The following is a 15,566-nucleotide window of genomic DNA, read 5'->3' on the forward strand; positions in this document are numbered from 1 at the left end:
CTTTAATGCAGAATTTACATCTTATTCATTTTTACTTCCTTAGTCTAACACTGGTTTTTAAACTTAAGCTTTCATCAGAATCATCTGGAGACTTATTAAAAAACAGAAACCAAAAACACCACCACAGATTGTTGGGCCTTATCTAAGAGCTCCAGATCTAGTACGTCTGGGATTAAGCCTGTGAATTTGCATTTCGGACAGGTTCCCCTTTGAGGATGGTGCTGTTCATCCAGAGAATACACTTTGAAACTGGTCTAATTTAATGAACACATAACTTGATATATAGTTGAGCTTGATTTAAAAAAAAAAAAAAAATCAAGCATATAACTGCTACTATCACTGAATTCCATTTTTTTTTTTCATTTTTTGGCAGCTAGCTGCTATGGGAATCTGAACCCTTGACCGGCCAGCCAGTTTAATTATTAAAGCTTTTTAAAACCCTCCAAGAATGCATAAAATGCAGTTTTAACCCTCTCAGTGTCTTTTTTCCAGCTGAAACCTGCCTTTTTCTACATTCTTTGTTAACCAAAATAACTATTTATATCTATTTACCTCTGTTACCAAAAAAGCAAAGAATTATTATATTAGAATTTTATTCTTTTGTGTTCCTTTGTAATGCTTCATCAGGATGGACTTTTCAAAATGATCTTTTAAATAAAAAAATGTTTAAAAATGTTGATTAGTCAAAAGAAAACCAAATCTCTAATGGATATATTTGGAAATGATGAAGAGTTTGTCATTGCGTATTTAAAAATTTTTTTTTATAATTTAAGATCAGTCTGTAATCATAATTAATTCTTAATTTAAATACCATTGATTTCCAACTAATTCCATCTTATTTCATGCCAGTTTTATCGGTGCTATAATAACTATAGAATAATTAGCAGTCAATAATCATATTTCCATAATAAGTTATACACTCTAGTAAATTACAAGGCCAAGGATAAACCATACAAAAAATAAATTTCAAAGTTTTAAATAAGATTTAAATTAGTTTTAAATAAGATTTAAATTAGTTTTAAATAAGATTAAGAGAATTCTGTGAAGTGACTACTTTGGAGTTTTTTGGAAGTGGCTTTAGACTTTTGCATATTGAAAGAGAATATTTTCTTGCTAAGAGTTAGTTTGAACTGTTTTGAAAAAGCGGAAAAACTTATTTGCCCTTACTAGTTTGTAAATAAAGATAAAAATATAATTAACAAAAGTACCCTGTATGTTAGCTTCTTGTTTGACATAGTTAAAAATAATTTTTCTAATATGTATCCATTTTGAAGCCTGTGCAGTGGGATCATTCTCTGTATATTTCAGAGAAGTGGTGCTCACACAGGAAACTAGAGCTGGGAGGATAGACTTAGGGGTTGGAGAGAAAGTGTCATGGGCTAGACTTTGGAGAATTTGGGGGAGTAAGAATAAAAAATGGCCTCTTCTACCTGTAGGTTTCCTTTTCACACAGAGAGTATTTTTTTTTTTTTTTTTTTAAAGCCAACACCTTTTGGTCAACAGTCTTATAGATAAGCTTTATTTAGTTCTGTATTGCTCAAGTGTACAAAAGTTTCATTTTTCTTCCCTGTTAGTCTAAGTGAAAACAGCTAGAAAGGAAGAATCCCCTAAAATGTGGTGGCTGAAGAGCAAGCTATTATATACAATACATATAATTGAGGACTATATTTCTTCCTAAGCTGTCTATGGAGAAGTGTTTTGCAGGATGTTAATAAGCATACTTATAAAATAAGTGTTCTGGGATCATACAAGTATGAGAAAGATAAGCAGGTTTTGAAAAAAGTGTGTACGTGTACTTTTTTTTGAAATGTCGATTACATAGTACCTTAGGTAGAGGTTTTCCCAAGTTTATTTGACCATGAAACTCTTTTGTCATACATTCTTACTAACAACCAGAAGCAATGTTATAAGTAGCACTGTTTTAAAAATTCCAGTCTAGATTAGTGGACAGAGTAACAGGCCAGTTGAAAGAGGCTACTTGCTAATGTGAAAGGAAAGAACTTTTGCTTTAAGAACTTTAACAATAAGTTTGTGTTGTTTATTTTCCCAATTCAAATGGTAAAACATTTCTCAAGTACTCAGATTTAATAAATTGGATTCAAATTAGTTCACCTTCTATGATTTCTCAAGCATTAGCTTTAAATAGATGTAATAAATAAAGTAGCCATTTTCTGGTTTTGCATTGGCTAAAGTAACCCGTTAAAAATCAGTGATCAAATGTATAAAACACTACTCTCCAATAGAACTTTCTGCAGGCAGTGATGGAAATGTTCCACATCTGTGCTGTCCTATATGGTGCCTACTAGCCAATAACTACAAGTATGGTATATCGAGCATTTAAAATGTGCAAGTACAACTGAGGAACTGAATTTTTAAATTTATTTAATTTTCTTTAAATAGCTACATGTGGCTATTAGCTATTATGTTGGACAATGCACTCTACAATATATTTGTAGACCAGACCATTTTTCATGCTACAGTATTTGTTTTAAATTAATGTGATTAAAATTAAATTACTCTTTAGGGAGTATTTTTGGAAAGCTGAGACTATGATGAATATGCTTAACTAATTTGTGTCCATGTAACTCTATAGCCAAATGACTGAGGGAACTCTTCCAGTGGTTTTTCACTTAAAAAAAAATGCGTATGTTATTAGCTTGATTTCATGAACATAAATATTCTTTTGTAGTTAGGTTTTTTTCTTATTATAACTAATAATTACATTCTGAAATAACCGAGTTAGTTTTCATATTCATTTTTAAGAAAAGAATGCTAATATGAAGAAAGAAGATAATCCATGAGATAACAGACCTCAGATTTAGTTCCATTTCCCATTGGTATGCTTGGTGATATTAAAGCAGTTGCAAATTATTTGTGGCTATTGATTTATCTGTAAGTTGGAGATGCAGTATATCTAAATGTCCTTTGAAGAAGTTAGAACTGTACAAAATGAAAATAATTATTATTGTTAAATAATTATGAAACATGCCAAAAATTTTGTTCATTTTCTGTGAATATACTTTTGTCTTTTCTTTTTTTTTTTTTTTCGTGACTGGCACTCAGCCAGTGAGTGCACCGGCCATTCCTATGTAGGATCCGAACCCGCGGCGGGAGCGTCGTTGCGCTCCCAGCGCCACAATCTCCCGAGTGCGCCACGGGCTTGGCCCTATACTTTTGAGTTATAAAGAGTGTGATCCTTAATCATTTGATTTTTGGCAAGAGTAATGCTCACTTGGTAGAAAGATAAAAGCAGTAAATCATATAAATTCTCAAAAGTTTGACTAAAAAACTGTCATAAATAATTTTAGAATAAATTATTAAAGACATGATTATTTGGGGGGCTAAATTATTTTCAAATTAGTTTGTCTTATCTGGGATTGAACATAGGAAATTTTAATGATTTTTTTTTGCAAGCAGCTTATTTAATATGTTGATACCTCTTATCCTTGCATTTGCAAATTGAATAAAATAATTTACTCTCTCAATTGACTAAATGGCTTTGTTTTAGTTGTGAACTGTTCAGGCAATTTATTTCCATATTCATTCAGCTAGCATTCAATTGTTACTAGTTTTATTTTGGAGTATCATTGCTGCTAAGAGATGGTAATTATTTAAAAAGTTGTCCACAAGCATTTTGAGCTGTATAAAGTAGAACCGATGACTTCTTCATAAGAGCTTATATATTATATGGATTCACAGTGTGGCCTTTACATAAATGCTGTTTTTTTCAATATATAATGAAAAAGAACTTTAAAGTCATATATACTTATTGTAATAATTGTTACCCTTTGTCTTTAAATAGTATTTTTTTACTTTCCCTAATTTACATTACACTAAGAGTCTTTTCATGTGTTGGGGGTGATATTTTAATATTGCTTGATTTTTAGTACAACTATTAAATGGTCTTACAACTTTATGGCATTATTTTTAGTGTATTATGTGTTTGGGTGTAGTGTCTATTAATGGTCAAATAACTGAAAATGATATTTTAAGTAACAAAAAAGGTTTCATTTTCTGACGTGTAGCTCAGTTTTGTTTTTTTAAGATGCATTACTTCAGTTTACAGTCAGTTTATTTAGCTTATATTGTACTTAATCTTTTCCTTTTTCAATTTTATAACTTTATATTTTTTATATGAAGATACCTGATATTTTTCAATAAAAGATACTATTGCTAATTCTCTTTCCTGAGTATAGGAAGAGTAGTACAATCAGCCCTCTAGCTAGCTAGATATTTGATATGTTGGCCGTCTGTATAATACCACTGCTTCTGAGCTAGTTCTATTCATCTTACTTCTGTCCATAGTATTTAGTAGAAATATTATTTGGCTGTTCCAATATGCAAATCTTTACAATTCTCTTTCAATTTGATAACTTGCAGTTATTAATATTGTTGATGTGAGTGTTTTAAGTAGGTGACTCAGAGACAACTTAGATCACGTCTAATTCAGAATATGACAATGTTTTATACCTTTCACATGGTCATAAAAATCTTAGCATTTAAAGAATTTTAGTATAGCTCCCTAACTGGCATGTGCTAAGAATTTGAAATATGTTTTAGTTGCTTGAGATTAAGGAGTAGAGACAAAATTTCTTATTTTTTATATTCCCTTTTCTTTCTTTCTTTCTTTTTTTTTTAAAGACACCTAGCTGTTGGGCAGAAGAGGGAGCAGAAAAGAGGTCACACCAACGTTCTGCATCATGGGGGAGTGCTGATCAACTAAAAGAGGTAAATTATTTCTGTTTTTAGTATATAACCTATTTGGTACTAGCAGATTATCTCACTATTTCCTGAACATAATGGTATTTCTTTTGTTTGTCCTAGCCTTACTTCTTTCAGAGTTTAAGGGTTGCAGTCTACATTTCAGTAAAGTCTGAGTTTACCTTATTTGTGTCCTTCATGCCCTTTTTAAATATTTTTATGTACTCAATCAGCTTTAGCCTTTCCAGAATGAGGTCTGAATTTACATAATAATCTCTATATCTTGTTCACTTTAGTTATCTTTTGTTCCCCCTTCAGAATGCTTGGTCTTAAGTCATAGCAACCAGAACTATAGATCATATCTTTGCACAATGATAGGATAGTGTTTTCTGTTTCTAATAGCCTGTTTATGATATCCAACATATTGTTGCGCTTTGGAACCCAATAATACAGTGGAATGCATGTCTTTTAGAAATAGTTTCTATGACTCATTCCCTTATTTATGAAGTATAATATCTTTATGTATATTTTGGATTATTTTTCCTGATAGTTTTATCTTTTATCCATCTTAGTTCTTATCTATTTGTTTTTATAAAATTACAGAAACTTATAGTTGAAAGGTCATCTAGTCCATCTTTCACAAACACTCCTTAAAAAGGTGGTCATCTAATCTGTTTTGATCATTCTCAGAGAAGAACGCATTACTTTATAAGAGAACGAGTTTAATTGTTTAAACTTAAGTTGTTAAATATCTTCTCTTATTATAACTCAGAATTAAACCACTTAGTTTCTTCTCTGCCTTCTGGATTGATATATAGTAAGTCTATTAAATATTTGAAAGGCTAACAATTAGTCATTTTTTTCTCCAGAGTAAACATCGACATTTCTCTCAAATGTTTCTTATATACCATAGTTTCCAGACCTCTCAATATCATTTACATATGCTATTGGTTATCACTGTTTCTCATATACTGTGGTATCTGGACTGCATAAATTCTATTAGCATGATTTTGCCTATGATGTTATTACATTTTTAGTAGCTTCTTTATGTTATGAATGTAGAGAAATCCTCAGTTCCTTCTATCTACTTTACATACAAACACATATGCACAAAATCAGTTTTTCCCAGTAACAACAAAAAAGCGACTGAGTCTAATATATAGTCTAAAATAGCTACATATCTATGCATAGAATATGAATAACAAAAAAGCAAACGAAGTTTTATCTCGGAGTTAGATACAATCTGAAAGTCACCGACAAGATATGGTATAGTTGAACTCTAACTGCACTACAGCAACACAAGATATACCCTATTAAAAAAGAATGACTAACATGACTGAGTGAGAAGATTTGATTTCTCTCCCCAGAAACCAATCATAAAGCTGGAAAAAAACTGTCAAAACAACAGTTTCACTGCTCTGGAAATTAACCAAAAAAAAAAAAAAAAAAGAAAGAAAGAAAAAATTGAGAAGCTTTGTTCATGAAAACTAACAGGGTAAGAATAGCACAAGTATGTGGTGTTTTGTCTAGTGTTTACTCCTCCTCTTCCTCATCCCCAGCTCTGTTGGTGTGGCATTTTAATCAGCAAGGGACAGGCCTTTAAAACGAGCAGCTTTGCTACCCCTGCTGGAGAGAGAGCACTTGATATGAAGCATTGTAAGATAAAATAGAGGTCTTGGTGGCATGTGAACAGGGAGGATCAACAATTGTGCTATTCTGAGAAGGCAGTCCAATTTGGGGCAAAGAACACACTTGGGAACTAATGAAATTTACTAGAGAGTTCTGGGAGGTAAGACAGTCATGTGGGTTTGATAAATTCCCCACATGTCCCAGGTTGACTAGAGACTGTGGACATGCACACCAGCGGACAAAGTGGTCCCAAGCCACCCATGCATCCCTACCCAAGAATAGGTGAAGAGGAGATTCAAGAGGGCCAGTGGTAGTAAAACCTGGGGCAAACTTCTAAAAGACCTGAACTTCGAATGCCCTCCTGTGTTCACATGTAAATCCCTTCAGTGGGGAGTGGAAGCCTTACTAACTTGAGCTAAAATTCTGATCAAAAACCAAAAGCACGGGCAACCAAAGGAAAAATAAACAAATGGGATTATATCAAACTAAAAAGCTTCTGCACAGCAAAAGAAACAATTAAAAGAGTTAAAAGACAACCAACAGGGTGGGAGAAAATATTTGCAAAATATACATCTGACAAAGGATTAATATCCAGAATATATAAGGAACTCAAACAACTTTACAAGAAGAAAACAAGCAACCCAATTAAAAAATGGGCAAAAGAGCTAAGTAGGCATTTCTCTAAGGAAGATATCCAAATGGCCAACAGACATATGAAAAAATGCTCAACATCACTCAGCATCCGGGAAATGCAAATCAAAACCACATTGAGATACCATCTAACCCCAGTTAGGATGGCTAAAATCCAAAAGACTATGAACGATAAATGCTGGCGAGGCTGCGGAGAAAAAGGAACTCTCATACATTGTTGGTGGGACTGCAAAATGGTGCAGCCTCTATGGAAAATGGTATGGAGGTTCCTTAAACAATTGCAAATAGATCTACCATACGACTCAGCCATCCCACTGTTGGGAATATACCCAGAGGAATGGAAATCATCAAGTCGAAGGTATACCTGTTCCCCAATGTTCATCGCAGCACTCTTTACAATAGCCAAGAGTTGGAACCAGCCCAAATGCCCATCATCAGATGAGTGGATACGGAAAATGTGGTACATCTACACAATGGAATACTACTCAGCTATAAAAACGAATGAAATACTGCCATTTGCAACAACATGGATGGACCTCGAGAGAATTATATTAAGTGAAACAAGTCAGGCACAGAAAGAGAAATACCACATGTTCTCACTTATTGGAGGGAGCTAAAAATTAATATATAAATTCACACACACATACACACATACACACACAAACCGGGGGGGGGGGGGAAGAAGATATAACAACCACAATTATTTGAAGTTGATACAACAAACAAACAGGACATGGTTGGGGGGGAGGGGGGGAGGGAGAAGGGAGGGAGGTTTTGGTGATGGGGAGCATTAATCAGCTACAATGTATATCGACAAAATAAAATTAAAAAAAAAAATAAAATAAAATAAAATTCTGATCAATCTTTGGCTGAATACAAAGATGAATACTGGAGACCAGCTTAAAAAGGGCTTAAAAAGCTCAGATTAAAATAATGGTTTAGAGATGTCAGTGGCCATACATTGTGTGGGAACAGATTTTCAGGCCATCAAGTTACTAGAACAACAGACAAACAAGACAGCAGCCACCCTCAGAGGGAAAAATCAGAATCTGGAGTTGCTGCAATAGATTATTTAAAATGTCTAGCATTCAACAAAAAATTTAGAAATATGCAAAGAAACAAAGTATGGCACATACTCAGGGAGAAAAAGCAGTCAGTAGAAACACTGTCCGTATGTTTTATTTAGCATGAAAAGATATCAAAGCAGCTCTTAAAAGTATATTCAAAGAACTAAAGGAAAGTGTGTTCCAAGAATTGAAGGGAAGTAGGAATATAGGGACTCAATGAATAAAGAATGTCCACAAAGATACAGTCATTCTAAAAAAGATGCAAACAATTCTAGGGTTAAAAAGGATGGTAACTAAAATTAAAAATTCATTAGATGAGTTTGATGGCAGATTTGAGATGGCAGAACAATCAGTGAATTTGAAGGTAAGTCAATGGAATTTATATTCCCTGAAGAACAAAGAAAAAAGAGCCTCAGAGATCTGTGAGACAACATACAGAAGTACAGCCGCATACACTTAATGGGAGACCCAGGAGAGAAGAGACAGAGCAGAGAAAAAAATTGAAGAAATAATGGCAAAAAACTTTCCAAATTTGGTGATAAAACGATCTACGGATTCAAGCTCAACTAACCTCAAATAGAAAAATACAGAGAGCCACGGGGAGACGTGTTATACTTAAAATCTTGAAAGATGGAAGAATCAAATGAGTCGTCATACATAGGAGACTAATAATACTGTTAATCAGCTGACTTTTCATTTGAAACAATGAAGACCATAAGGCATGACATATTGAAAGTGCTAAAAGAAAAAAAAAATCATCAACCAAGTATTCTATATCCAGCAAAACTAGTCTTCCAAAATGAAAAAAAGATGTTCCCGGACAAAGATTGAGACAATATCTTGCTAACCAATTGCTTTACAAGAAATACTAAAGGAAATCCTTTGGGCTGGAAGAAACTGACATCAGATATTAATTTCAATGCACAGGAAGAATTGAAGAGTGCAGGGAATAGGTATGCGGGTAAAGGTGAAAGAGTTTATAACACTGTTTTGTTGGGTTTATGGCATATAAAATAAGGATGTTATAATGCTGGCCTCGTAGAATGAGTTTGGAAGTATTCCCTCCTCTTCAGTTTATTGAAAGAGTTTGAGAAGAGTTGGTATTAGTTCTTTTTTAATTGTTTGGTAGAATTCAGCAGTAAAGCCATCTACTCCTGGAATTTCCTTTGTTGGGAGACTTTTTATTACTGCTTCAGACTCGTTACTTGTTATTGGTCTGTTTAGGTTTCATGATTCAACCTTGATAAGCTGTATGTGTGCAGGTAGTTATCCATTTCTTCTAGGTTTCCCAGTTTGTTCACATATAGTTCTTTGTAGTGGTCTCTTAGGATCCTTTGTATTTCTGTGGTATCATTGTAATGTCACTTTATTCATTTCTGATTTTCTTTGAGTCTTCTTTTTTCTTCGTTAGTCTAGCTAAAGATATATTGATTTTGTTTATATTTTCTAAAAACCAACTCTTCAGTCCATCAATCTTTTGTATTATTTTTCAATCTCTGATTCATTTATTTCTGCTGTGATTTTTGTTATTTCTCTCCTTCTACTGATTTGGGGTTTGGTTTGTTGTTTTTCTAGTTCCTTGAGGTATAACATTGGGATGATTATTTGAAGTCTTTCTTCTTTTTTGATGTCGGCATTTATTGCTATAAACTTCTCTATTAGAACTGCTTTTGCTATATCCCCATACATTCTGGTATGTTGTGTTTTCATTTTCATTTGTCTACAGGAATGAATTTCCTTTTGCTTTCTTCTTTGACCCATTTGTTGTTTAGGAGAATGTTGTTTAATTTCCATGTATTTGTACAGTTTCTAGTGTCCTTTTTGTTGTTGATGGCTAGTTTTATTCCTTTGTAGTTGGAAAGGTAGTTGATATAATTTCAGTTTTTAAAATTTTTTTGAGTCTCATTTTCTGACCTAATATATGGTCTATTCTAGAGAATGTTCCATGTGCTACAGAAAGAATGTGGATTCTATAGCTGTTAGACGTAATATTCTATATATGTTCATTAGGTCCAATCAGCCTAGAATAGAGATTAATTATGATGTTTCCTGGCTAATTTTCTGTCTGGATGATCTGTCCTTTGCTGAAAGTGGGCTGTTGAAGTCCCCAGCTACTATTGTACTGGAGTCTATTTCTCCCATTAGGTCTAACAGTAATTGCTTTATATAATTGAGTGTTCCAGAGTTCAATGCATATTTGTTTAGACTTGTTATATCCTCTTGTTGAATTGATCCCTCTATATAATGACCTTCCTTATCTTTTTTAATTTTCTGTGGCTTGAAGTCTTTTTTATCTGATATAGTAGCTACTCCTGCTCTTTCTTGGTTTCCATTTGCATGAAATATCTTTCTATCCCTTCACTTTCAGTCATTGTGTGTCTTTACAGGTGAAGTGAGTTTCTTGTAGGCAGCTTATTGTTAGTTCTTGTTTTATAATCCATTGAGCCACTCTGTGTCTTTTAATTGGGGTATGTAATCCATTTACATTTTGAGTTATTAATGATATGTAGGGACTTGTTCTTGCCATTTTGTTTTTTTTTTTCTTTTTTTAAATCCTTTTTTCTAGTCTTACTGTCTCACTTTGTGATTGATGGTTTTCTTTAGCAGTGTATTTTGATTTCTCACTATTTATGTTTAATGTGTCTCTTATAAGTTTTTGTGTTATGGTTACCATGAGGCTTATAAAAAACATGTTACAGTTCCAACAGATTATTTTAGACTAATAACAACTAAATTTTGATATATAAGAATAAAGAAAGAATGAAAGCCAATTTTGTGCTTTGACATCATCCCCAACCCCCCCACTTTTTGACATTTTGTTGTTTCAAGTTACATCTTTTAATATTGCCTGTCTCTTCTATGGTTGTTGTATATGTTAGTGTCTTCTTAGGTTTGTATTTTAGTCTCCATATTAAGGATTAAGCAGTTTATTAACCTTCCTTATGACACTGGAGTATCGTGAGGTTGTCTGTGAACTAACTTTACTAATGAGTTTTGTACCTTCAAATGCTTTCTTGCTGTTTCTTAGCATCATCATCTTTCAGATTGAAGAATTCCCTTTAGCATTTCTTGTAAGGCCAGTCTGTTGTTGATGAATTCCCTTAGCTTTTGTTTGTCTGGAAGAGACTTTATTTCTCCTTCATATTTGGAAGTTAGTTTTGCTGGATAGAGAATTCTTGGCCGAAGGTCTTTTTCCTTCAGCACCCTGAATGTATCATTCCATTCTCTTCTGGCCTTTTTGGTTTCTACTGAGAAATCTGCTGAGAGATGTATTGGGGCACCATTGAATGTTATGTTTTTTTTCTCTTGCTGCTTTTAGTATCCTTTCTTTGTCTTTGGTTTTTGATAATTGTAATATGATGTGCCTTAGGGTGTTTCTCCTTGGATTGTATTTGATTGGTGACCTCTGAGCTTCCTGTACCTGAGTGCTGTCATCTGTCTCCTTACTTGGGAAATTTTTAGACGTTATTTCCTTGAATATTCTTTCAATGCCTCTTCCTTTTTTTCCCCCCTTTGGGTTTGCCAATTATGGGTAGGTTATTTCGCTTGAGGGAATCCTGTATTTGCTGTATTTCTGTTTCATTTTTTATTCTTTTTCTTTTGCTCTTCTTATTTGATAATTTCATGTTTTATATTTGAGGTCACTGATTCTTTCCTCTGTTTGATTAAGCCTGCTGTTGGAGCTTTCTTTCGAGTTTTTCAGTTCAGATAATGTATTCTTTATTTCTAGAATTTCTTTTTTTTTTTTTTAATTGATTCAGTTCCTCTGTCAAGTTTCTCATTCTGCTCCTGGACTTTATATCATTTAATTTTCTATCTCTATTTTCTTGTCATTCACTGAACATCCTTAAGGGTGTTATTCTGAATTCTCTGTCATACATTTCATAAATCCACCATTTTTCTGGGTTTATTGCTGTTGCTTGGTTTGTTTCCTCTAATGGTGTTGCATTTCTCTGTTCTTTCTTGATCTTTGTGTCTTTGTGTTGATGCCTCGCATTTGCAGAGACTGCTCTCTCTTCTAGGTTTTATAGGTATTCTTTGGTGGTGTTAGACCTTTACTCATTAATATCAGAGCTTTGTCTCTAATCTGTGGGTTGTTTTTTTTCCTTTTAGTTCTATGTTGGATTATTATCTACCACTAACACTTAAACTCTGCACTGAAACTAATTTGTTGGTTAATTCCAAAATGGGGGAACTTCATGTGGGGACCAGCACTTGAGCACTGTGGTTTATTTAAATTGCTGCTTTGCTGCTGATACTCTGGGGGAGGCTTTTTTTGCAGCTCAGATTTTAATTGTTGATCTTTTAATCACTTCCAGGTCTCATGAGGTCAGGTACACCTGGACTGTGTGGTAATTCTGGCCTGGACTGAGTTTTTCCAGCAAATTGCACCCCTTGCAGTTTTGTCTCCCTTACCAGTCTCCATTGAGTGGGCCCATGTCATTTGGAAAGCAGATTAGCTGCCCGCTCTTTGTCCCAGTATTCCCCTGCTGAGCCAGCCCTCCCCTGCATTCCAAATGCTTCGTATGCGGTGGGCCATGCACCATTCCCTTGCGATGACTCACCTGCCTCTGGGTGGTTCCTTTTTTTGGGTCAGCTGTTGCCCCTTACTCCTATGTGGGTTTATGGGAAGTCTGTCAGTGGTCTTGCTGGCCTGGGGGCTGGTATGGTGTGTGTGAAGGCCCTCTTTTCCCTTGTGGATTCCAGGCAACTTCATGCAAAGGGCTCAGCTTTAGCTTTTCCTGGCTCCTGTTCGTGTGCTCACTGGGGCCAGCCCTGGAGCAGCCAGGGCTCCAGTTTGTCAGAGCAGTCCCTTCCTTCTCTCACTACAACTTCTCCCTGCTTCACGAATTCCCTGGGTCTCTCCTCCTCTTTCCCCAAGTTCCAGCTGTCCCAGGTTGGCAGTCTTTGCTTTTTAATAGTTGTTAATTGATTAGATGTGGGATAGAGTGATACTGAGGACTGTCTATTCCGCCATCTTGATCTGTCTTTGTTCCATGTAAGATTTTTTTTTTTTATCTCCTGGTGAGTTATTAACTTGATTCTTCAAGCAGTATAGAATGATGGTTGAGAGAGCAGAGTCTGAATTCCACTTCCTCAGTTCAGACGCTTGTTTCACCATTTAACTTGGTGACTATAAGCAAGCCTTTTAACTTTTCTACCTCTATTTTCTCATTTCTAAAATGGGGATAAAAATATATATATCATATGTTTTTGTTGAAAAACAAATGAGATAATTCACATAAAAGCAAGTGGCAGTGTGCCTTCTATGTTTCTAGTGCTCAACATATAGTTATTACTTAGGCAAATTTCAATGATGCTTTTCTGTTGGTGGTTGCCAGAGTCACCAAACGGGTCTACAAGTTACTCTTTGAATAATTGTTAGAAATAATATGTTACTAATCAGAATGTACATCTTTAGAGTATTTTCTGCATGCTGAATTATAATTAGTTTAAAATTGTGTTTCCTGCATTTGTCAAAGGATAAATTTCCATTACAGGAATACCTCTTTACACTAAGAGTGTTTGTTCTAATATCTCAGTTGGAAACCTCATTAACAGAAATAGATATCATAGTTGTGTATTTGCAGAGGTCTTCTGTTTTCCAGTAGCTCATTCCTCTTCCCTGTGCAAGACTGGAAGCATAGCTCCCCAGCCCTCTTGACTTACCAGTAGGATTCTCTCTTTACTCAGCACTGTTTTCCACCACACCTTAGAACCTAAGAACAGCTTTGGGTATGTCATTTCTCTCCATCCAGGTAACTGAACTAAGAATTCTTGCCTCATTTGAACCAGGTCACTGCCTTTCTACTCTTAAGCTATTACCTTCACTGACCTGGTATTGAAGATATTAGCAATTCCTCCAGAAAATCTGTAATCAAGGCTACTGTGTTAAAATAAAAGAACATTTTCTCTAGCAATGTATGGAGAGTTCTAGTTGTTTCATGTTTTTGCTAGAATTTGGTGTTGACATCTTCTAAGCTTAGTTATTCTGATGGGTGTTAATTTACATTTTCCTGATGAGAATAATGTTGATCACCTTTTCTTCTGCTTTCTGGCCATTTAGATATTCTTTGGCTAAGTCCCTGTTCAGGTCTTTTGCATACACTTTAAATAGTTTGGCTCTTTTCCCCCTTATTACTTTGTAGGAGTTCTTTACATATTCTGGATATGAGTCCTTTGTTGGATATATGTATTGTGTGTATCTTTTACCAGTGTATGGTCTGCCTTTTCACTTTCTTATGGTGTCTCTACTTTATTTTTACAAAAGGAAAAAATTGTAGCTATTAGTTTTCATTCTTATTTAAATAGGATTTTAGCTTATAGTCACCATGCTCTAGATGGGTACTACCCTATAGGGCATCATTGTGTGCATTAGAAAAAAGCAACCCCTCTGAGTGGATGCAGCCCCATTAGTATAAGATTTTTAAAGGGACAGTGCCCTTTAATGAAGGAAAAGATTTCTTTCTTTTTTTTTTTGTTGTTTTTTCGTGACCGGCACTCAGCCAGTGAGTGCACCGGTCATTCCTATATAGTATCCTAACCCGCGGCGGGAGCGTCGCCGCGCTCCCAGCGCAGCACTCTATTGAGTGCGCCACGGGCTCGGCCCATGAAGGAAAAGATTTCTTCTAGAAAGTCACAGTACTCTGCCAAGGCTTATAGCTTGCTGAGTGGAGCTCGGTCTGGCCTGCATTTTAGTACATACTTACCACCGCCCCCCCAACCCCCCCCCCCCCCCCCCCCCCCCGCCTGGTGCCTTAATACTTGCTCAGTACTCAAACTGTACAACTGAAAATGGCAGCGCAGGGCAGATTATCATTAAATATTCAAAGTTTCTAACTGTTGAATACAAATTATTTAGATTTAAAAAAAAAATTTTTTTTTATTGAATCATAATTGATTATACATATCTTTGGGGTTCAATGTTGACATATGTTGATCAAATCAATATTGCTAGCATATATACTGTTGCAAATTGTACTTATTCTTTATGCCCCTTGTCCAATCTCTCCCCATCCCCTTCCCTCCTCCCCCCTCTAATTACCCTAGATTTCTTCTCTCCTTCTGAAAGAGTAATGGTTTCTTTGTTGATTTGTTGCCTAGATCATATACTTTAGTTATACATCACATTTTCTCTTTTCAGAATGTTGTTTTTGTTAAGTTGGGGGAACTGAGCTCTACAATTAATTGCCCAGTTTTGAGTGCATTATGTAATAAAAGTCTGGCTGTAAGTTAGATGTCTGACACCCAGGATATATTTTTCCCGCTGAAATGTTCTGTGGAATCTCCCTTCTAAACCAACCTGTAATAGTGGTATAAACCCTAACCACTGTGTGTAGCAGGCTTTCTGTAGCAGATACTGTTCAGAGTTCTGTCTTAGGATAACAACAATGTACTTCCCATCTTGTCCTAACATCTGGAGCTCCCAGCTACCTCTGATGGGTGTCCTTGCATCTTGGTGTAGTGGTGTCTGTTGGTAAGAAGGATTAGCTGAGGATACCAGGTCTCTTCTAGTAA

The 15,566-nt window shown here is 35.0% G+C and overlaps 1 protein-coding gene across 1 annotated transcript in view; it reads left to right on the top strand.

Moving 5' to 3' along the window:
- GLCCI1 (glucocorticoid induced 1) overlaps positions 1-15,566 on the top strand; it is an 86,556-nt gene that overhangs the window by 38,139 nt on the left and 32,851 nt on the right. The window contains exon 3 of the mRNA XM_063101183.1: positions 4,642-4,728. Within this exon, the coding sequence (XP_062957253.1) occupies positions 4,642-4,728 (87 nt within the window). The remainder of the gene's footprint in view (positions 1-4,641; positions 4,729-15,566) is intronic.

The sequence above is a fragment of the Cynocephalus volans genome, chromosome 6 (genome assembly GCF_027409185.1).
Source record: "Cynocephalus volans isolate mCynVol1 chromosome 6, mCynVol1.pri, whole genome shotgun sequence".
NCBI classification, from domain to species: domain Eukaryota; kingdom Metazoa; phylum Chordata; class Mammalia; order Dermoptera; family Cynocephalidae; genus Cynocephalus; species Cynocephalus volans.